This window comes from Plecotus auritus (assembly GCF_963455305.1).
Source record: "Plecotus auritus genome assembly, chromosome: 12".
In the NCBI taxonomy this organism is placed as follows: domain Eukaryota; kingdom Metazoa; phylum Chordata; class Mammalia; order Chiroptera; family Vespertilionidae; genus Plecotus; species Plecotus auritus.
Window position 1 is genome coordinate 15,166,863 of NC_137778.1, and position 21,680 is coordinate 15,188,542.

General features: G+C 49.2%; 1 protein-coding gene across 2 annotated transcripts in view; it reads left to right on the forward strand.

The window, feature by feature from the left end:
- The window catches only part of VASH2 (vasohibin 2), a gene marked incomplete at both ends in the record, with an annotated part of 38,959 nt that overhangs the window by 12,150 nt on the left and 5,129 nt on the right, over positions 1-21,680 (forward strand). Inside the window, 4 exons of one of the 2 annotated variants that reach the window (XM_080647941.1) lie at positions 2,630-2,686; positions 3,236-3,310; positions 9,969-10,350; positions 11,902-12,017. In XM_080647941.1, coding sequence (XP_080504067.1) covers positions 2,630-2,686; positions 3,236-3,310; positions 9,969-10,350; positions 11,902-12,017 — 630 coding nt within the window. The remainder of the gene's footprint in view (positions 1-2,629; positions 2,687-3,235; positions 3,311-9,968; positions 10,351-11,901; positions 12,018-21,680) is intronic. The other variant, XM_080647942.1, reaches the window with a different exon arrangement.

Below are 21,680 nucleotides of genomic sequence, written 5' to 3' on the forward strand. Positions count from 1 at the left end.
TTGTCCAGGATGCCAAGCCTCTTCTGACCTCTGTCCTTCTTCCCTAAAGACCTAGAACGTAGCAGAAAGGATTTCACAGGCACTGGCCTGTATCCCACGTGCTCTCTGCGCTATAGGCAAGAACCTTTCCTGTGGATTTATTGTGACTTCCCTGAAGGGCTGAATACTACCAATTCTGCTGTTTGGGTAGGCAGATTACTCGATTAGCCTCTCAGTTTCCACTTTACAGATTATGAACTCTCCCCCACATGGCATCTTCCCAGCGGAATCCTGAAGTGATGTTAGAGGAAAGACTATCTGGTGGTGTGTTGACCCCCAAACTGGGACCCCACCTAGGGAGCTTTGTGTGGTCCAGAAGCATAAACTCCTACCAGGGTCAACTTGGACCCCAAGAGCTGAGCCTTCCTGGATGTGACTGACTTCCTCACAGAACATTCCAGAAAGCAACAGAAATTGGAATGGCTCCTTCTTCTGTCTATGACATAGGCTTCACAAGGACCATTCGAGCAGAGATGAAAGAGAATGAGCCTGGTGGGGAGAATTTGCATTCTCTGGTAAACCCCGCAGCACACCCTCAGCCAGGTTTTCATTGTGGCCCTGAAGGAGCTGCTTTTGCACTTTTCTCTGATGCATTATGATGGTCACTGCCCCAGCAGGCTGCTGGACTGTGCTCCCTGTCACCTGACCATTGGAGCCACCACACACAAAAAGCGGAGTGTGGTCTCTGTTCTAGCTTCTGTCCAGACTTTCACTTAGTTCCTTGGGATTTCTAATTGCTTTGTCCTGAACAACATGATCAGTGCTAGAGTACAGGGACCTTTCGGGGCCAGTCCTGACTGTAGATGTGTGCAGTGGGCAGTAGTGATATGGAAAGACAAATCCTGCCTTCCCTTCTGACAGCCTCAGGGTCTTGGCCAGAGGGAGTGCTGATTTTGCACTGCATCCTGGGAAGAGGTGTCACTTGACTTTGCTGATGGCGGACTGGGTCAGTGAGTCTCTCACCCTGAAGGCAATGTTTATAGGAATTTCCTCTCCAGCTCACTTGCAGGAGCTGAAAACTCTTAGGAATTGAGAAAAGATAGCCAGATAATTTTTCATTATTTTATTACAGGTTTGTCTCACTTTATGTATAAGATGTACAAACTAGATATACATACAGGGAAAGTTGGGCATAAGCATTGCATTTTTGCCATTTGAATTCTACTTTAAATATACCGGAATCTCATCGTTTGAATGGCATCTTTGGTAAAGTAAGAAAATCACCTAACAATGAGAATAGATTTTATTCTTTTACATCTAGGATTTTGTATATTATTTTTCTAAAAACTAGGCAAGCCTATCTTGTTATTGGTTATTCTTATGTCCGTACCAATAATTTCCAAACTTGTGTCCTTATTAAAATCAGCCTCTGGCCCTCGCCCTGGAACTTCCAATTTAACAGTCCAAGATGAGGTGACTCTGAATGGCATTTAGGGTTAAAACCATGGCCTGAAATCAGAATCTCCTGAGGTCGAGCCCAGAGTGTGTTTATAATGAGCTCCTCAGGTGGTGGTTCCATGTGCTCGTGTCTGAGTGGCCAAGCACATCTGTGGCAGGGAGGACTCCCAGCCCTTCTCAGGAAGGTGTTCAGCACCACCCTCTGCAGCTGCCTCCACCACAGTAGGGGCACACATCTAATCTCATACACCCTCCCTGCCTGGGCTTCAAGTTTACGCTTCGTTAGCAATTTCCCAACATGCCCTTTTTAAATAGAATTTTGTTTGAGGCAGTATAGGGAAATGCACAAAGCAATGTTTTTTAGGCTCAGAAAAATTAAGATCCAGTTTCAGAGAAGAGAGCATGTCATTAGGGAATCTTTGTCATTCAGAATGACCTGGTGCAGGCTCTCCAGTCCCTGAGACCTTCTGGGCCACTAGCTAAATCCAAGGCTGTGGATAATGTTGTCATCTCACATTTAGTAATCAATGTCAAGTGTCAGTTCAGGCATGAAATGAAAGTAAGCTCTGCTGCAGTCTGAGAAACTCTACTGCCATCCATCTACTCTTCCATATATATTTATTCCATTCTTCTTCATTCATCTATCTATCCAGCCAGCCAGCCACCCATCCACCTACCCTTCTATCTATCTAACCATTCATCCACCCTTCCATCCATCAATTATATTCATCCTTTCTTCCTTTCATTCATTCATTAATCCATCATCCATCCATCTACCTTTCCACCCATCTATCCATCTATTTATCCATCCATCTGTCTATCCATTCATTCACTTATTCCTCATTCACTGGATTTATGCCGGGCTTTATGGTTGATATAAGGATGATAAACAAATGGTCCCAACCCTCAAAGAGCTTTTAGTCTAGTAGATGAATTAAGACATGTATTCAACTAACCAGAATACAGAGCAAATTGAATATGGCTATCTAAAGGTCCAAGGTGCTTTGGGGCCTAAATTAGAAGTTAGATTTCCAGGCAGGACAGTGAGAGAATGTTGACTACCTTTTGGCTACTGGACACCTGGAAAGCCCTCACTTCCTCATCTCATTGAGAAATCAATGCATAGCTTCCTCTGTTGGATTCCTGGGACTTTGGAGTTTTCTCTTACTTTCCCTTTACATACTTCACACAGATACAATCATACAGGGACCCAGTTCTTTGAAATTAGAAAAATGAGGCCACTGAGTGGGTAAGTGGTGCATGATCTGTGGGCCAGGTGACCTCTTTCCTACCTGAGAGCTGCTAACTCCCTCTCCCGCCCTCCATCCCAGTGCTCACTTTCCTGGTCTGTAAGGGGTGGAGATGCAGGGAGGGGGGCGGGGTTGGCCCAGGGCCATGTTGGAGGTGGGGCTTGGGTCTGGACCACTCTGACAGCTAAGCTCAGTGGTGGAGACTAACTCGTTCAGGGGGTGGGGGATGCCTATGAAATGTGTTTCATGTAGCCTCCTTTACTTACTCCACGGGATGCCCCTAGTCCAGGGGCCATGGGAGGACACTATGGAATATGGTCACTAACATCCAGGAACTAGCTCTTGGAGAGAGGAGTAAAGAATTTGGGATTTTATTTCTGCCAAGTGCGTATGTGCTTTGGTGCCCTCCTGCAAAGTGAGTCCTCCCTTTTCCCTCTGGATTCCTACATGGTGCCTAGTGTGAGGACAGGCATGCTGACGGATCGACAGACAGACCAATTGCATTATTAAATAAATCCTGAGACCCTGTGCTGTGCTCTATCCTACAGGTTAATGGAAACAGCGAAAGAAATGACTCGAGAGTCCTTGCCTATTAAATGCCTTGAAGCTGTCATCCTGGGCATGTATCCTTTAAGTTATGTTTGCTTAAGTTTAATCCATGGATTGATGGTGGCCTCACTGTGGGGCTGGTGTGCCTTTAATGTCCTAGATCCACAGAGGTGATGACCATTGTCTCTTTGCAGGAATAAACTCCCCTGTTGTTTCTCTTTAATGTCCACCATCTGAAGTTGAACCAAATCAGAACTTGGCTCTTTGGACCATCATCACTGTAACCTGTTAGCTAAAGCCTGTATCAGCGCCAGCTCTTAGGCTGGCCTCGCTAGTCGCAAGGAGAATTCCAACTTGGAGGGACTAGAGAGAGAGTGCATCATTATTTTTTGCATTCATCTGGTATCGCAATAGGAAAGGCACTCAAGGGGAAATGGGGTCCTCCAAACCCATCTCCAGGGAAATTTCTGAGAGTGGATTGTGGAAGAGACCGTGTAGTGGTGTAGTGTCCTGACTGCAGAACATAGAGCTGAAACAAAGGTCTGGTCTCTCTCACCCTCTGTTCCATTTTCCACCAGACTCCTGGCTCCTTAGCTGAATATGGCCCAGAAAACTGTGATGGCACTGACTTACTAGTGGTGATGGCAGTAGAACATCATCTGATAGGAGAGCAAAGAAACTCCCAGTCCTTTGGGGTGATGGCTAGAAGGGCCCATGATCAAGAGAACATGGCAAGACATGGGCTTGAGAGGTGGTCCCAAGTCAGATCAGTTAGGTCCTTGGGTGCTGTGCCGAGAAGTGTGACCTTTTGCAAAAAGGCCATGGGCAGCCCAGGTGAAAGCTCTGGAGCAGAGCTGTGACATGATCAGGTGTGCGCTTCAGAGAGGTAATCCTTAGGGCAGGTTGAAGGGTGGACAAGAAGGCTGGGACTGGATCTGCAGAGCCAGGTAGGAGCTGTTACACGAGGGAAATGGTGGTGCTTGGACCATGGTCCTGGCAATGGGAATGGATTGGAGAGATAGTTTCAAGAGATATGAAGGAGATAGAATTTGCAGGTCTTGGAGGCCAGCTAGGTGTAGAAGCTGATGAGGAAGGGATCAGCAAATAGAGGTTTCTGGATTAAGCGACAGTCTGTGCAAGAAGGGCTGAAGGGGTGAGAATGACAGGTGAGATACGTCAGCACAGATGTGAACTAAGACAGCAGCAGTGACGGCGAGGAAGGCGTTGGGGGGTGTCATCAACTTGTGGACCGATCCGATGTGAGGAGTTAGAGGAGAAAGAGGCGGTGACTCCACATTTCTGGCTTGGAAAACTGGGTGATGGGGTAATCCTTCAACAGTCCAAGGGAAGAACTTAAAAAGGAGGATTAGATTTATGGGGAGGTGAGTTCAGATTTGGATGTGTTGGATTTGAGGTGCCTGTGGGATGCCGGGTGGGTTATTGGAAGTGTGGAGCTCGGGGGGCTCAGCGCTGGAAATACCACTTTGGGAGCCGTGTGTTTAAGGGGTGGCAGGTGCTGTTCATGGAGTGAGAAGAGAAAAAGCTCCAGGATGAAATCTCACTATTTTTCGGTCAAGTTGACACCAAAAGCCCATAAATGACACTGACACGGACAACTCCAGAGGTAGAAGGTAAACGGGCAAGGAGATACAGAAATGAGTGGAAGGATGGGTGGCTGAGAATGAGACAGGGAACAGTGGGACATTTTTATGGAAAGGGGACTTTCCACCCCTCTGCAGCCTGCAGAGCACTGGTCTGAACAAGATTGTCCACAGTGCCCGGGCTGACATTTCTAAAGTGGAAACTTGAGCCTTACAGAATCCCCTCCCCAACCCCCTGTCAGACCTCCTCCCTGCTCCTCACAGAGATGAAAGGGGTATCTGGGGAGTCCAGCAGGAGTGCAGGACTAGGGTGGGTGGGGGCAGCAGATGGCTCAGGGCCCCCACTCCCTCGGTGGCAAGAGGCAGCACAGCTGTTGGGCAGAGCCTCCTGCAAGTTTAATGGGGGTGAACAATTGTCGGGGATTTGCTGGGGGAGATCACAAATGCAGGCCCTTCGCTGGGTGGACTAGTTCCCTTCAGACGCCTGCTGATGGATGTCTGCGTGCACCTGGGTCATCTTGCTTTACAACAGTCATGCACACAGTAGTCTTGACCCTGTGCAAATTTATAAATTCAAGCCTTTAAGTTACAGGAGTTACCTAAAAACTTTTAGGCCTGGCCAGGGTGGCTCAGTGGTTGAGCATCGACCTATGAACCAGGAAGTCACGATTCCCAGTCATGGCACATGCCCAGGTTGCAGGCTCAATCCCCAGTGTGGGGCATGCAGGAGGCAGTTGATCAATGATTCTCTCTCATCACTGATGTTTCTCTCTCTCTCTCCCTCTCCCTTCCTCTCTGAAACCAATAACAATATATATATTAAAAAACACACACAACCACTTAGAATTTTGGGTTTAGACCTATGACGAGCCTCTGGGCCTGTCCAAATCCAAGGATCACATGCTCTTGGTTTTCCTTTGTTCTTCCTGGTGTCACATTTCAGAAAAGTGTGGGGAGGGTGGAATAATTCGGCTCACACTGCTGAACTCAGGGAAATTTGACCCTTGGACACAGACAAGAAACACAGCCCTGAATCATAAAAGTTACAGCATCTTTGCTCTTTGCTCTGTGTCAGCATCCTTGTGGCTTGTTTTGCTCACGGGCACAGTGAAGGACAGGACTTGAGTCATCTGTCAGGGTCTCCACACTCTATCCTCCCCATCCCTCCCTCCCACCCCCCAACCTTGGCCCTTCTTTGAAGCCTCTGTCCTTCCTGTTTTTTTTCTCATCTCGTTAGCCCAGAATTCAGGATTCATTCACAGAGAGCCACTGTTTTTGTCTCGCTCGAGCACGTGGGCACACTTTCACGTGCATGCTGGAGTGATAGATCTTTGGTTACAAATGGCTTTTTGAATAACGGCAATGCTTTTGGGGCCCTAGCTGACCCTGGTGGGGCTTAATTATGGTAGTAAAGTACTACGGTTTATTTACGTGGTTCATTAGCAGAGGCACGTTAGGCACATCCCCAGCAGGCGGGATGGTGGGACCTTTTCCAGGGGCTCGGGGCCCTGCTGGTCCCTCTTCCCTAGCAAAGCTCAGGCTGTTTTTCTGCCCTCATCCACACCTCCTTGTCCCCTCCACTTCGGTTCCCCACTGTTCCAGGACCCACGGTTTTACTGATGGCTGTAATGATGGAACATGTCCTAGAGATTAATGACTTGTGACAAGATGCACCATCCAGTGGTCTCTCTTGTCCCCCCCCCCACTCCCACTCTCCCCGTGGCTGACTCTACTTGTCCCAGGAGACTCACGTGGGGGCCACTTCTCTTAGGTCCCCAGGCTTGTCTCTTACAGCACACATCATATTGTGAGGGTTTTTTTTAGTTTCATTGAGGTGTAATCGACATACAGTACTGTGTACAGCATAATGAGTTACATATATTGTGACTGTGGGGTTTTAAAAATTGTGGTAAAATATTCATAATATAAACTTACCACCTTATTTAAAATTTTTTTTTAAATCCTTACTCGAAGATATATTTATTGATATTAGAGAGAGAGGAATGGAGAGAGGGAGTGAAAGAAACATTGATGTGCGAAACATCGATTAGTTGCCTCCAGTACGTGCTCCAATGGGATTGAACCTGCAACCTGGGAGTTGAACCCTCAATCTTTTGGTGTATGGGATGATGCTCCAACCATCTGAGTCACCCAGCCAGGGCTACCACCTTACTTTTAAATGTATAGTCCAGGGGCATTGTGAACACTCACATTTTGGTGTAGCCATCACCACCAGCCATCTCCAGAACTTCCTCTCCCCAACTGAAATGGCACACCCATTAAACACCGACTTCCCATGCCCTCCTCCTAGCCCCTGGCAACCATCACTCTACTTTTTGTCTCTGAATTTGACACCTTCAGATGCCTCATAAAATGGATTTATACAGTATTTATCCTTTTGTGACTGGCTCATTTCACTTAGCATAATGTCTTTAAGATTCATCTATGTCATAGCATGTGTCAGAATTATCTTCTTTTTAAAAATTTATTGTTGACACTATTACAGATGTTCCCCATTTCCCCCTCCCCTTTACCACCTATACTCACCCCCGTCAGAATTATCTTCTTTTTTAAGGCTGAATAATATTCCATTGTATGGCTATACCCACTTGTTTATCAGTTCATCTGTCCATGGACACTTGGGTTGTTTCCACCTTTTGACAATTGTGAATGATGCTGCTGTCAGCGGGGGTGTGCAAATATCTATTCTAGTCCCTGCTGTTAATTCTTTTGGATCTAGACCCAGAAGTTGAATTGCTGGATCGTGGGGTAAGTCTACGTCTATTTTTTTTTGTTGTTGTTGAGGAATTGCCATTCTGACCATATTGTGTCCCTTTTGAGTTTCTCTCTTCATCAGACTTGCAGAGAAGGGCTTCCTGCTTCACCGTTGGCCCCACAGCCCCGCCCAGCAGGCCGTTTGGCCAGGAGGCGCTCACTCCGTGTTTGTTACACCGATTTAAACAACTGAGGAATGCCCTTAAGCCAGCCCCATAGAACTCGCCCCAGAAAGCAAGAAAGAATTTATGTAAGAGGCCTCAGAAGGATGTGATCTCACTCCCTGACTGCCAGTTCATTTCACATGATGAAATGGCAAGAAAGCAGAAGTCATTTTTGAGAGAATAGCCTTCCGTGATCACATTGAGGTCAAGGCTAACCTCGGGGCTGTGGGCTGAGTTCTAGCAGCTCCTGTCTTTTAAGGGCGTCTGGATGAGCCCTCCCGCCCTTTATGCAGTGCAAGCACTCTATGTGCAAGCACTCTGGGTGCAAGCACTTTGTGTGCCTGGAGTGCTATGCCAGGGAGAGGTAGCAGGATGCCCAACACAACTCCTGCCCTCACCATATACAAACAGCAAATAATTAGAATGCTGTATGAGTAAACAAGTGCTCTGGGAGTTCCTGGGGTGGGTGAGGAAATACTTACCCGGACTGAGGAAGGTCAGGGAAGCTATCACACTGGGAATGGGGAGGGGATAATAATGAGGCTGTTGCCAGGGGTGCAAGCTGTGTGAGCCCATAGCATCCTTGTCATCACGATTCTTAGGAGACCCCAGAGATCTCTACCAGGTTTGAATCCCTCATGCTGGAAGGCCGATGTGTGAATGAAGGCATAAAACAAGTTAGACCACAATAGGGACATGATGTAGAGTGTGTTTAGTGGCATGTTTCAGAAAGTTTCATAGATCACTTTGGCCTTATAGCTTGGTAATGTGAAAGTCACTTAAAAGGCTTTACACTTTTTAGTTATATTTGACTTCGCATTCTAGGGGGTTGGGGTTAGGGTGCAGGATATACGTGCTGAGGGCAGCGGGCACAGATCTGGGCATTCATTATGGTCTCAGGGTGCAGCCTTCAAAAATGTCATGGGTCTGCTGTAGGTCAGGGTGCTAATCCAGGTTGATGGAAAAATTAGACTATACAAAGGAATGATGAGCAGGGACCAAATTGTGGCAGGACTTTGCGAAGAGCTCTGTCACAAGTCCCAGGGAGGATGGCAGACACTAAAAACGTAAGCAGGAGAGTGACATGTTCCAAATTCTGGCTTAAGTAGATCATTCTGGCCACTGTGTGGAAAGTAAAGTGGAGTGGGGGCCAGAAATGGTGAAGACAAGTCCTAGAGGGTGGAGGACTGTCCCCACCTCCTGAGCTCTTACCGTGCACAGGCCGCCACGTTAAGCACCTGGATTGTTATTTACTGAGGAACACTCCAGAGTCACCAAAGATGTTCAGCTGAGGAGTGACTTTATGAGATTCCAGTAACCCTCTCCATAAAGGCTGGGTCTTTGGCTGTCCATGGCCTGGCCTGGGCTGTCCAACAGACTTCAAGATGGACTTGAGCATGTGGTGCCTCTTGTCCATCATTCCACAACATGGTGTCAGTGGGGCAGTTACTTGGAGCTGCACCTTATAAGGTTCCTGAGCCCAAACTTGAGGTAATAACAGTAAGAGGCTGGGTTACTCCATCCAAACGAGCCCATGTGTGGAGAGAGCTGAGCTGTGATGCCAGGTGGGTTGCGGACAGAGAGGGGCCTGAGGTTCAGGGGTTGCAGGCAGCTTTCTGTGTGGTCCCCAAGGCTGTGTCACTTCTATGACAGGGCCATCGGGAGGAGAGACGGACTGCACATAGGACCATTCTGACACCTGTCTCTGCCATCTAGTTAATCAGCCAGTCTGTCCCTTTCGCATGTCCATGGCCTTGCCTTGCTTCTGGTTGTCGTTTCTCCCCCGAACATTGCAGAGACCTTCAATTCTTGGAATGTCCCACATACTCCAGCCAGAATTCACATCTGGGAATGTCATTCCCAGTGCATATAAAACCCTTTAAAAGCTTGTCAACATCTGTAGAAATCGGAGAGAGGAGAAAGTACTTGTTTCATTTTGCATTTATTTAATTACTAAATAAGATGGACGTTTTTCTTCTTTGTCCCACATTAATTTGGTTCTGGTGCACCATATAGTAGGTACTCGAAGATATCTGTGAACCCTTTCAAAGGATTAGTCTGGAAAGATTGGGTGTCGGCCTGCTCAGAGGCAGAGGGATGGATTGACCCATGGCCCCTTTCCCTTCCTGGGAATCCCAGCGCTGTGAATTTTCAAGGCCTCCTTTATCTTCCTTGATTCAGACTTACCTAAGATATTTAACCAATGGACAGCCTTCCATTGAGCGATTCCCCATCAGCTTTAAAACCTACTTCTCAGGAAACTACTTTCATCATGTCGTGCTGGGGATTTATTGCAATGGCCACTATGGCTCACTGGGCATGAGCCGGAGGGCTGAGCTGATGGACAAGCCGCTGACCTTTCGGACTCTGAGTGACCTTATCTTTGACTTTGAAGACTCCTACAAGAAATACCTGCACACGGTCAAGAAGGTCAAGATTGGGCTGTACGTCCCCCATGAGCCTCATAGCTTCCAGCCCATTGAGTGGAAGCAGCTGGTCCTCAATGTCTCAAAGATGTTGAGGGCTGACATAAGGAAGGAGCTGGAGAAATATGCCAGGGACATGAGAATGAAGGTAGGTGCTGGGAAGGCAAGCGAGGGATGCAAGATCTCTCTCTACCTCTCTTTTTTTCTTTGTCTCTGTCTCTGTCTCCCCAATCCCTCTTGCCTCATCCCCACATTTCTGAGATGGTGAAAACTTTCTTGAGGTTATCTTGCTTGGTAGCCACCCTATTAAAAAAAGAAAAAAAGAAAAAGATAAGCCATTTGCTTTTTGACATGGACAATTAAAATCTCTCATTGCATATACTACTTCAAAAATGAGAGCTCAAGTCAACCTAGATGTTACAGTTACAGCAATGTGTTGGTCTGCAGTTCTTTCTATAAAGTCAATCTAAAATGTTAGTCATTTTATACTAAGGCTCTAGTTTTGTTTTGTTCTATTTTGCCTGTGTAATAGAGTGGCTGATCATCCCAGTTTCCCTGAAACTGAAGATTTTCCCAGGATATGAGATTTTCAGTACTTAAAACCAGGAAAGTCATTCCCTGGCAGGGTAGCCAGTTGTTTGGAGTGTCGTCCCTGAACACCAAGGTTGTGGGTTCAATCCTCGCTCAGGGCACATGCAACCATCAACCAATGAATGCATAAATAAGTGGAACAACAAGTTGTCTCTCTCTCATCAACTTAAAAAAAATTTTCTTAAACCAGGAAATTCCTGGGCAAACCAGGATGAATGAGTGGGTCCCCAGCTTTGGAAGAGTCACATTATTTCTTTCTTTTTTTTTTTTATTGTTTGAAGTATTACAAATAGTAGTACATATGTCTCCTTTTTTTTCCCCCCCATTGACCTCCCCCCCGGCCTACCCTACCCCCCAGTACATCCCTTTACCTGCCCCCCACATTATTTCTGTTTTGCTTAATCAACAGCAAAGCTCTTTGGCAAAACATTCTGACGTGGTGTCACAATGGCAAACAAAAGAGCACCCGCTCTGCTGACTTTATATAAACTCTACTTGAAGTCCTTCTCGTGCTACCGGGTCGCTTCCCATGTGACATGATGCCTTCTTGTCCTTGTCCCTCCGGGGCCTGTGGAGTCACTGAGAGAAGCCTGTGCAGGCACTGAGGACCACAGGGGGAAGGGGTTACCCACATTCAGGCTCGGTTATGTTCAGCACATGGGGCCTTGTCATCTTTACTTTGTGGGACCTGGAATGGAGATTCCTGGCAAATTGAAACCACTCTGTGCGTGTGTGTGGGTGGAGAGTCAAAGGAACAAGTTGATTTCTGGGGCAATGTAGATGGGACTTTGCCTGAATGAGAGAGGAACTGGCTGAGCAACTAAACACAGCCCAGGAGGCTGAGGCACTGAGCTCTGCTCCTCTCTCTCTGCCTCGGTAAAGGGGGCATCATACCCCCTGGGAAGTGGCACCTTTGCTTCTTGCTTGTGCAGGATGAGAGAGGAACTCGGTGACTCAGACTTCCTCCTGGAAGTCTCCCAGCTCAGGGCCTTCTAAACAATGTGATCATGAGTGGGCTAGGGGCTGGGGGCTGGAGGCTGGGCTGGGGGAAGACTCAAGAACAGGGGCCGTTAGAAACCAGCGTGCCAACTCCTTATATCTCCTTCAGATCCTGAAACCTGCAAGTGCCCACTCTCCAACCCAAGTGAGAAGCCGGGGGAAATCCTTGTCCCCCCGAAGGAGACAGGCAAGCCCCCCGAGACGGCTCGGCAGGCGAGACAAATCGTGAGTAGTATTTCCTCAACATTTGTGGGTTTGTCCTGGCCCTGGGAACAAAGCTGTGTCCTGGGCTTGACACTTGAACCAAGCAATGGTATCCAAGCAGCTGGTCCTCATTCGGGAGACATCTCTTATGGAAAAGGACCCACCATGCACATCACCCCTATTACTCTTACTCGCTGACAGTCAGCTGTAGACACAGGTGGAAAGAAAAGCCTAAGACTGTGTGAGATGAAGAATAGCCCCACATCCTGGCAGCATGGAAGGAACACTGGACTTAGAATTAGGATCCTGGGTCCGGACCCATCTCAGCTACTCGGGAGTTCCGTGACTGTAAGCATATCATGAAACCTTTCTGGACTTAAGTTTTCTCACCTCCCAAAATGGGATTGTTGGAACTGATGAACTTCCTTCAAACCCTGTAGCCCTCCGTACCCAGCAGAAATTGTGATCACCCTCTGTGGGTGGCGGCATCAGAAATACCCACAGGCTCATCCTCTTCCTTGGCTGACTCTACTCCCCTTGTTTTAGTCCTGAGGTTAGTGATTCCACACCTACTTCTTAGGTCAAAACGATCCACTTATGAAATGACAGATTGGAGATGGCTCAAAGTAACCAGTGATTAATCCACTGGCAGGTATTTGGGCCATGATTACACTGGGGGGGGGAAATAATGCTTTTATTATTAACAACAGTGGCATGCTGTGTCACATGAGGTTCTGACCCTAATCCTGCCCCTGATGCTGACCATCACCCTTGACCCTTGACCCTGACCCTAACTCTATCTCCCCTTTCCGATCCAAACATCCATCATTGCTTTCACTAACAAAGTGGTAGTTGTCTCAGAGGACTATGAATGTGGAAACCCTCCCCGGAGGGTTATTTAGCTTAGAGCGAGTGACCCAGAAATAGGAATCCGATTGCTCCTGGAGCAGGACAGGAAGCCTACTCATCTGATTTACTATCCTTTCTGCTCAAAGGGGGCTGAGTCCTTCCCTGAGGAGCTCCTAACCTTCAGCAAATGGTGAGCAGTCCACAAAGCCTGCTCTCCCCTCTGGACTCAGGTCCAGAGCACGAGAAACCATAAGCATTCTTCCTGATGAATTCAGGCATAGGATGGATGGCAGCTGTTGGCTTTTGAGATAATTCCTGTTGGATCCATTTTACTTGAACCCACAAGAACTTTGCAGTCCATGGCATGTTAAGTTTTTAACCAGAAAATGTTACCGTGGTTGACCAGGAATGATAAAACCAATAAGATTGCAGAAGTTGGCTGTGCAGACAAAAGTCAGAATGATAAGCTAGGTGGTGGTGGTTCGAGAAAAGTGGAGGGAGAAGGTGTCTTTGAGTTTGGACTGTGCAATTTGAGGTGCTTCTTGGGCATCCAGGGGCAGTGTCCTAGAAGCTGCTGAAAATGCAGATCTGGAACTTGAGGAAGTTGGGGGATAAAGATAATGATATGAGAACCATCTACTTAGTAGAGACCATTGAAATGATAGCTGGATGAGTTTGCAAGGAAAGAAAGAAGTGATGCCAAGACCCTGAGTAGGCCAGAGGAAGAAGAATCTGAAAAGAAGATTGCAAAGAGTCAGTCAGAGAATGAGGTTGGAGCAGGCGTGTGAAGGGCATGTGTGTGCCACGGAGGACAGCTGTTAAGAGGGTAGCTGCATAGGAAGCGGGGAAATGATGGGGGGGTTGAAAACGGTAGATAAGGAGATGGAGGTGGATGGACTATCTATTAAATGCTATTATCCTGCCTGTGAAGGAGGCCAAGTCATCTGGTGGGAGTGAGGACGAGGGTGGGTTGTCAGTACCAGATGAAGAAAGGGCTGCACACAGCATGAGGGCCCAGGGGAGGATAGAGAGAAGGTTCCTATAAACCCTGTCCTCCAACTTGAGCAAGCGGAGAATCACCCACAAGGCTTGTTAAAACAGATTGCCGGGCACCTCCCCCAGCATTCCTGATGCAGCAGATCTGGGTGGGGCCTGAGAACATGGAGTTCCCAGGCAGTGCTGATGGGTCAGGTCCTGGGACCACATGTGGAGATCCATTATTTTATCAGTCAGAATGGGAGAACTGACTGGGGGGTTGGCCTTAAAGAATAACAGGATGTCAGCCCGGCTGGCGTGGCTCAGGAGTTGAGCATCGACCTATGAACTATGTGGTGGTCTGGTTCGATACCCGGTCAGGGCACATGCCCAGGTTGTGGGCTTGATCCCTAGGTGGGGGCGTGCAGAAGGCAGCCAGTCAACGATTCTCTTTCATCATTGAGTTTTCTATCTCTCCCTCTTCCTTCCTCTCTGAAATCAATAAAAATAAAATTTAAAAAAATAACAGGATGTCAAGATGAAGGAGCTCCTTCATCCTGATGAGGCCATCGAGTGTGGTTCAGGGGCTCAGCCCTGCCCAGTCCTGCCTGGGCTTCTAGATAGTGAGGTTGCTTAGATAAAGTTAGAGGTCCCTGGCCTGGACCCAATGGTTGGGCCTCACTGAAGTCCCTCTGGAAGGAGTCCAGTGGCTCTTCTCCCGAGAGCCAGATAGAGAGGGCCAGATGGAGAAACCCAGTTCTCAGTCCTCCCCCAGGCCAAGCCCATACCCTAATCTCTGGCTACTTTGTCATGCAGTCAAGGCCAGCGACCAGGCCTGTGCCTGCAGAAGACAGATGTTAGACTGCCAGAGATGTAAGTGCAAAGCTACCTGCCAGTGTCGGGCCCACTCACCCTCTCCCCTCCTGCCCACCTGAAGCCTGGGAGTGGGCCTGGGCATGGGGAGAAAGACCGGGGAGAGGACAGTAGTCACTGGAGGCATTGGGAAGGAAGACCTGCAGGAAGATAGGGGTTTGCTTCCATCACCCTCCATGCCCAGCGGGGAGGCTCCTGGAGCACAGAGGTGATGGCTCATGGTTTAGTGAAAATAAACTTTTGCAAAATGGTGAAGAGTGGCTGCCTCCAGCCCCTGAATCCCCCACACCCATGGCCCTACCCCACAGCCCTTTCTCTTGGGCAGAGCCCTCATTCCCTGGAGTCTCTCTTCATAGACTTCTCCCAATGGGTCAGAATTTGGGGATTTTTCCGGTTGGCATTGGAAGAGTTTTACCATCAAGGGAGCCTAGGTGGCTTGTAAGTTCCATTCCTGTGGACAATTTTATATGAGCAAATCCAGTGAGACCATGGTTATTCTTGGTGTTGGAAGCCCCTGCCATTTCTTTTCTCTTTGCCCTAGAGGACAGATACCTTGACTGAAGTTTCAAAATGGATTGATGTGATACAGGAGAGAAGATTCTCTCCCCAATTCCTCCTACACCTGAAGTCTGAACTGCAGGGCTGGGTAAGGGGTCCTAGGGCTGCCATGTAGGAAGAGAGGGAAGTGAGATGAAGAAATGGGAGTAGAATGAAGGGCTGCAAGAGGTGGGGATCACCGGAAGAGCGCAAGCCCCAAGCCCCTCCCTTCCTCTCTAGATCCCTGCTTCTGCCAGGGGACACACTAGCACCCCAACACCCTGGTTCCCAGAGGTGTGTCCAGAGAAAAGGAACTTTTCATTAGCCCAGGGCCTTCATCACGTAGGCCTTTCTCCAGGTAACCTTGCTGTGGGTGAGGAGAAAGTGATGAATTTTGTTATAACTCAATAACTCCGCCAACTCTGGGGACCCTTCGGTAGTATGGTCAGGGCGCAGTAGGGTTTGGAGACTCTGTCATGAAGTTATTATTTCAGCAATGACATAAGGCCATCGAGTCATTTCTAAATGTGTTGGGTGCCATGATGCGGCTTAGGAGTGGCCCAGAGGGTGGAAAATGCCATAACAGGCAAGAGGCCCATCAGCTGTGGGGTCCCAGGCCATCTGTGTGTGGGTAATTTTAGCGGCTGTACATCGCCCCTCCTCCCTGCAGCTGGAGCCACTGCCAGCCCTGCATTCCTCTCTATTTTTGCACTTGTCGGAATAATCCTGGCAAGGAGGATCCGTGTCACTGGGTTGACAGTCAGCTGAGTGGCACGTAGCAAAGGGTGCACTAGCGCCAGCTGAGACAGAGTCTCTAGAGGGAAACGACTCCCCCACTCTCCACCCACCAGTCCTTTCTCATATTCTCTCCTTGAGGAGAGTTTAAAGCACCTTCCACACCGAACCCTCAAGTGGTTCCTGTGGTTTTTAGAGACAGGGAAATGGAGGTTGAGATCCCTGTTTAAAAGGTCTTCTGTGACCTCAGTTAAACCTCTGTCTTCACATTTCAGTCCCCTCCTAGCTCTTTCTTCACTGAAGAGCGTCCACAGTGGTTCTCAACAGGGGCCAGGACAAACCTCTGGAGAAGGGTTAGAAATGCAGTGGGAGGGGAAGTGAGAGGGTGCTCCCCTCTAGGGCCCTGGGGTGCCAGAGACCGTAAATGTTTTATGGAACTCAGGACCATCCTCCCCAGTAAAGAACCAGTCCACCTGAAGTGCAGCAGCGGCCCCACTGAGAACCCCGAATGTCATTGGGGTCCTTTCCAGTTCTGACAGTCCTCACTCTATGCTTGCTGCCTGTGACCTGGACCTGGGAGGATAGAGGTGAGGGGACAGGGGCTTTCTGGCTGGGCTGCCTATGTTAGCATGAAAGCAACTTGTACCCATTGGAGTGACACATGGAACGTTCTCCAAACTGGAGCAAGAGTCACTGAGGACGCACCAGAACCTCTGTCTTCTCTCCCCCGTCTGGCTCCTTTGTCCTCTGTCCCTCCTTCACTCTTTCGTTGCTGTTCATGATTCTTTTCCTCTCTTTTTTCTTCCTCTTTGATTCGCCTTCCTCGTCATTCACTCTATATGGAACAACAGTCTTTGTCCTTCTGTGAAGGGACCAACCCCACGGTTCTTTCCTGCTGTTTCTTTCCTGTGTGCCTCCTTCACTACTCACACAGACACGTCATCTCTGCTGGTTACCAGATGTGTGGTTTTCCCCACACCAAGCAATTCTCGGTGACGCCAGCTGGGTGTCCTACGGTGTAACCCAATTCTGACACTACCTACCAGGGCTCAGCCCCACAAGACTACCCCCCCTCACCCCCAAATATACTTCAGATGCCAGTCGAAAGCCCAGGTTATCACTGATGGCTTCTGACCAACCGGCTCTAGACTGGAGGTTCCAAGGACCCCCTCCTCAGGTTCAGTTAATTTGCCAGAGCGGCTCACTGAACTCAGGGAAAAACTTAACCTATGTTTACCAGTTTATTAAGGGGTAGAATTAAGAACACAGATGATTAGCAAGATGAAGAGTTGCCTAGGGTGAGAGGTCGCCGTGGAGTTGGGCATGTCACGCTTCCGGTGTGGATGTTGTTCGACAGCCTGGACGCTCTCCGAACCCCATACTTTTGGGAAATTTTTGGAGGCATGGTTGATCATTAGCTCCATTTTCAGCCCTTATCTCTTCTCAAGAGCATGGGGAAGGGTAAAAATTCCAAGCTCCTAATCATGGCTTGGCTTGACCTTTCTGATGACCACCTCCAGCCGAGAGCCCACCCACAGTCACCTCTTCACTGCAAAAGATGTGCCTAGTGCTCTCACCCCTTGGGAAATTCCAGTGGTTTTAGGAGCTCTGCGCTGAAAACGGGGTTGAAGACCAAACTGAATATTTCTCCTTATACATCACAGTGTCCCAATTTCTGTGGCAGGTCATGGCTTTAGTGGGCTTTGCTTACCCTCAGAGTTGTAGAGGTCAGTCAGCCCCGCCTTAATACAAGGCCTCCTTTCACTGCTGGGCCACGAGCTGGACAATGGACCTCCCACTACACCCTGTGGCGAAGGATCAGGAAAATGTCTCCAGGCATCTGGTTGAGTGAGAGCCAAGTCTGGTGCTGTTTAATGAAGTCACGGATAATCCATTTGGTTCCGTGGTCTAATCACATTGACAAGGTGTTGAATGAGGCCCAAGAAGTGATTCTGTTTAGATCCCAAATGAGAAAATATCCCCAAGAATGGGAAGGAGGAAATTTCTTTAGCATGGAAAGCAGAGGGGAAGAGAGAGGGGGGAGAAGTGTGTGTGTGTGTGTGTGTGTGTGTGTGTGTGTGTGTGTGTAGAATGAGAGAGAAGAAAAGCTATGGAGGGAAAGTTAAGATGGTGTGGGGTTTCTTCCAAGACTTCCAGAGAAGGTAGTTCCCAGCACAGAGGGTTGCCCAGCTCAGCTCGTCATGGGATTTCACATGATCCAGGGTCTCTGGGGATGCAGGGTCTCTGGGGATGCTGGGAGAAACCAAGATGGAATGATGGGCCTTATCAGGGGAGACCGCCTTAGGCAGAGAGCCAGGTCTCCAGAGCTGACCACTGTAGACAGTCAGACAGGGTTGGGTCCTAGAGGGTTCTCCAGCACAGAAAGGAGACCTGAGATCAGAGCCCTGAAACTGTGCCCTGGAATCTCAAGAGCCAATGGCTCTTGGTCTCCAGCCAGAGCCTCTTGCCTGGGGAGGGCTTGGAGGAAAGGGCAAAGGACTGGAGAGTCTCTTCAGAGCCAAACCTGTCTTGGCCGAGTCCTATTTACATCACAGCCTCAGCTGTCTGCCCTGTCAGCTGCCAGCAGCGGTGTCTGCAGTCCTGGGAAGTAAGAAATGCGAGCGAGGAGCAGGACTGGCCTTGAATGAGGGTGACAGGTGTGAAGGAACCAGTCCCCAACCCAGGGTTCCTGCAGAGGAGGCCTACCCAAATAGGCCACAGTCCTAAATCGGGGCCTGGCCTGAGCTGATTCCTTCGAGACTCGACAAGACAGGAGGGCCTGGGGTCTCCAGCTGAGCTTGTGAATGCTGGGCCAATACCACCCTGACCTCATCTGTTCGACGTCCTTAACAGACTAAGAGGTGATGTTAGAGCTGCACCTTTTCCGTGCATCCCTCCCGAGAATCTCGAGTCCACAAAGAATCAAGTGTCTGATTGTGAGGGCACGTGCAGGTGAGCACATGGGCACGTGCACCCCGCCCTAAGAGGCTGTGACCTCGGGAGACAGGAGCGAGAAGCATGGATGGACTGACTGGTGGCCTGTGGGTCCCCACCAGGCAGCCCTGAGTGGCCCAGATGTCCCATGTCCCTGCAGTGTCTCACACTTGAAGGGGGAGAAGCAAGAGGTAAAGTTGCATGGGAATAAAGGGAATGGATTTAGCTCCACTGAGAACAGGAAGTGCTATTTATCTTGGTAACCCCAAGACCTAGAAGGTTCTTGGCACAAAGTGTTCTAAATCAGTTTTTGTGAGTGAGTGGCGAGCGGGTCTCAGGAGCCCCGCTTTCCCGCTGCCACTCGGGTCCTCTGACGCATCCTGACAGCAGCCAAGCAGAGTGGAGGCAGAGGGGCCAGGAAGGGACTGCATGGTTTAGGGGGAACCCTGGAGGCTTTCTTTCCATTTACTGCTGCTGCTTTTATTTATTTGTTTGTTTATTAAAAATATTTTTATTGATTTCAGAGAGGGAGAGAGAGAGCGAAACATCAATAATGAGAGCGAATCATTGATTGGCTGGCTCCTGCACGCCCCACCCTGGGGATGTAGCCCACAATATGGTATGTGCCCCGGCTGAGAATTGAACCTCGACCTTCTGGTTCATAGGTCGATGCTCAACCACTGAGCCATGCCGGCTGGACACTGCTGCTTTTCTTAACCCTTAAGTCTCAGAGACACCCACCAACTCCTACGTTCAGCCCCAGGATGCGAAGTCATCCCCAGCTGGGTCCCCAACATGCTGCCCACTTTCTGGTTCTGAGTCTTCCCTGGCATCCACATCCCGGCCAAAGCGCTTCCGGGCACAGGCTGCCTCAGCGCGTGTGAAAGACTCGATGAGCCACCCAGAGATGGTCCACCCTCCCTGAAATGTTGAGGCTTAGGCAGCAGTGGCGAACGCTGGAAAATTTCCCACAGAATACCTTCTCTGGGGCCACTGCCTCTCCTCCCCAACCTGCCTCCTGAGTAGCCCGTCTCAGCTGACCCTGGACTGCAGGCCCGAGGTTGGGGTTCAGCGTAGACGTGGGACCGGGCCGTCAAGCATCGCCCTAGTTCTCCCTGGATACATTGATGTGAGAACAGACGCAGCTGGGGTTACCCACTGGTGTGCCCCCGATTTCCTTCCACAGAGTGCGCAAAGAAAACGTAAAGACCCCACCTCCTCTTCCCGTAAAACAGAAGGCGGCCTGAGAGCCTTTCAAAGGAAAGTCTTTTGATTTCTTTTCCTTGTTGGGACTGGGGAGGAGTTTGGAGAAATATATTATTCCGTCTAAAAGAATAACTCTGGCTGTGATGAGAGGTTCTGGGCAAGTGCAGACGCGGCTGAGTCATCATCCTGGTGCTTGTGTTTCTTAAAAATAAATCCCCTGCAATGTTCTAATTATAGCTGGGGCAGCCCTTGGAAGAGCCTCTGCCCCCACAGTAGTGCCAGCTCTGGCCCTGAGCGGAGCTGGCAGGGACTGAGCGGCGTTTCTGGCTGGGCCTGCGGGCGGGTGGCACTGTGATAACCCACTTCCGCCCTTCGCCAGGCCAGGAAATGGTGGCCAGTGTGGCTGTGAAAGAAAAGGGTGTCCTCTTCCAGGCAGTTCACCAGGATTCTCATTTCCTGCCAGTGTTAGTCTTCCTTCCTCCCCTAGTTTCTGGGTACCTATGGGGATGTAGGAGGGGCAGGGATACAGCCTAGTCCCCTTCCTTCGGAAGCCCTCACACTACCTGTCACTGCACAACCACACTGAGCTTTCCGAGTAGGCAGGTTCCCCAAGTGGCTTCCAGGTGAGGTAAAGCCTCTCCTATACGGAAAACAACAACAAACAACATGTTCTTCCTACTTACTGATTCTTAGAATGTTGTCATGGTGACTTGAATTTCTGGCTGAGGGCCTTGTCTCTGTTAAAATGAAAATAGCCCCCGGTAAAAGTAACAGAATGAAGCCCTGTGCATGTTAGTGAGAACTGGACCAGTTTATTGAGAGATTCAGGATATTCAACCATGGGGGTTCACAGATGAATTTTTTAAAATATATATATTTTATTGATTTTTTACAGAGAGGAAGAGAGAGCTAGAAACATCAATGAGAGAGAAACATCGATCAGCTGCCTCCTGCACGCCTCCCACTGGGAATGTGCCCGCAACCAAGGTACATGCCCTTGACCGGAATCGAACCTGGGACCCTTCAGTCCGCAGGCCGACGCTCTATCCACTGAGCCAAACCAGTTAGGGCATCACAGATGAATTTACTCGGTCCTGCTCTCAAGGTGATCACAGTCTCCAGGGCAGGCACAAGGTTAGGAACCTGTAGGATTCTGGAACCGATGAACAAAAGGAAATGCCCTAGGACAGTGGTCGGCAAACTCATTAGTCAACAGAGCCAGATATCAACAGTACAACGCTTGAGATTTCTTTTGAGAGCCCAAAACCGACTTCTGCGCATGCGCCATGAAGTTTCAATCGCACTGTACGTGCGCGCCCACACGTGGTATTTTGTGGAAGAGCCACACTCAAGGGGCCAAAGAGTCGCATGTGGCTCTCAAGCCGCAGTTTGCCGACCACTGCCCTAGGAAGTCAGGAAATTCTTCATGGGAGGAGGGGCATTTGGGCTGGACCTTGAAAGGATAACAGAAGGGAAGACATGCAGGAGGGCATTCCGGAGCCACGGTGTGGAGGCAGGAGTGGCCGTGGTGCCGTTCTCCGGTGCTTGGGAGGATGCTTTGTGTGGGGCGCAGAG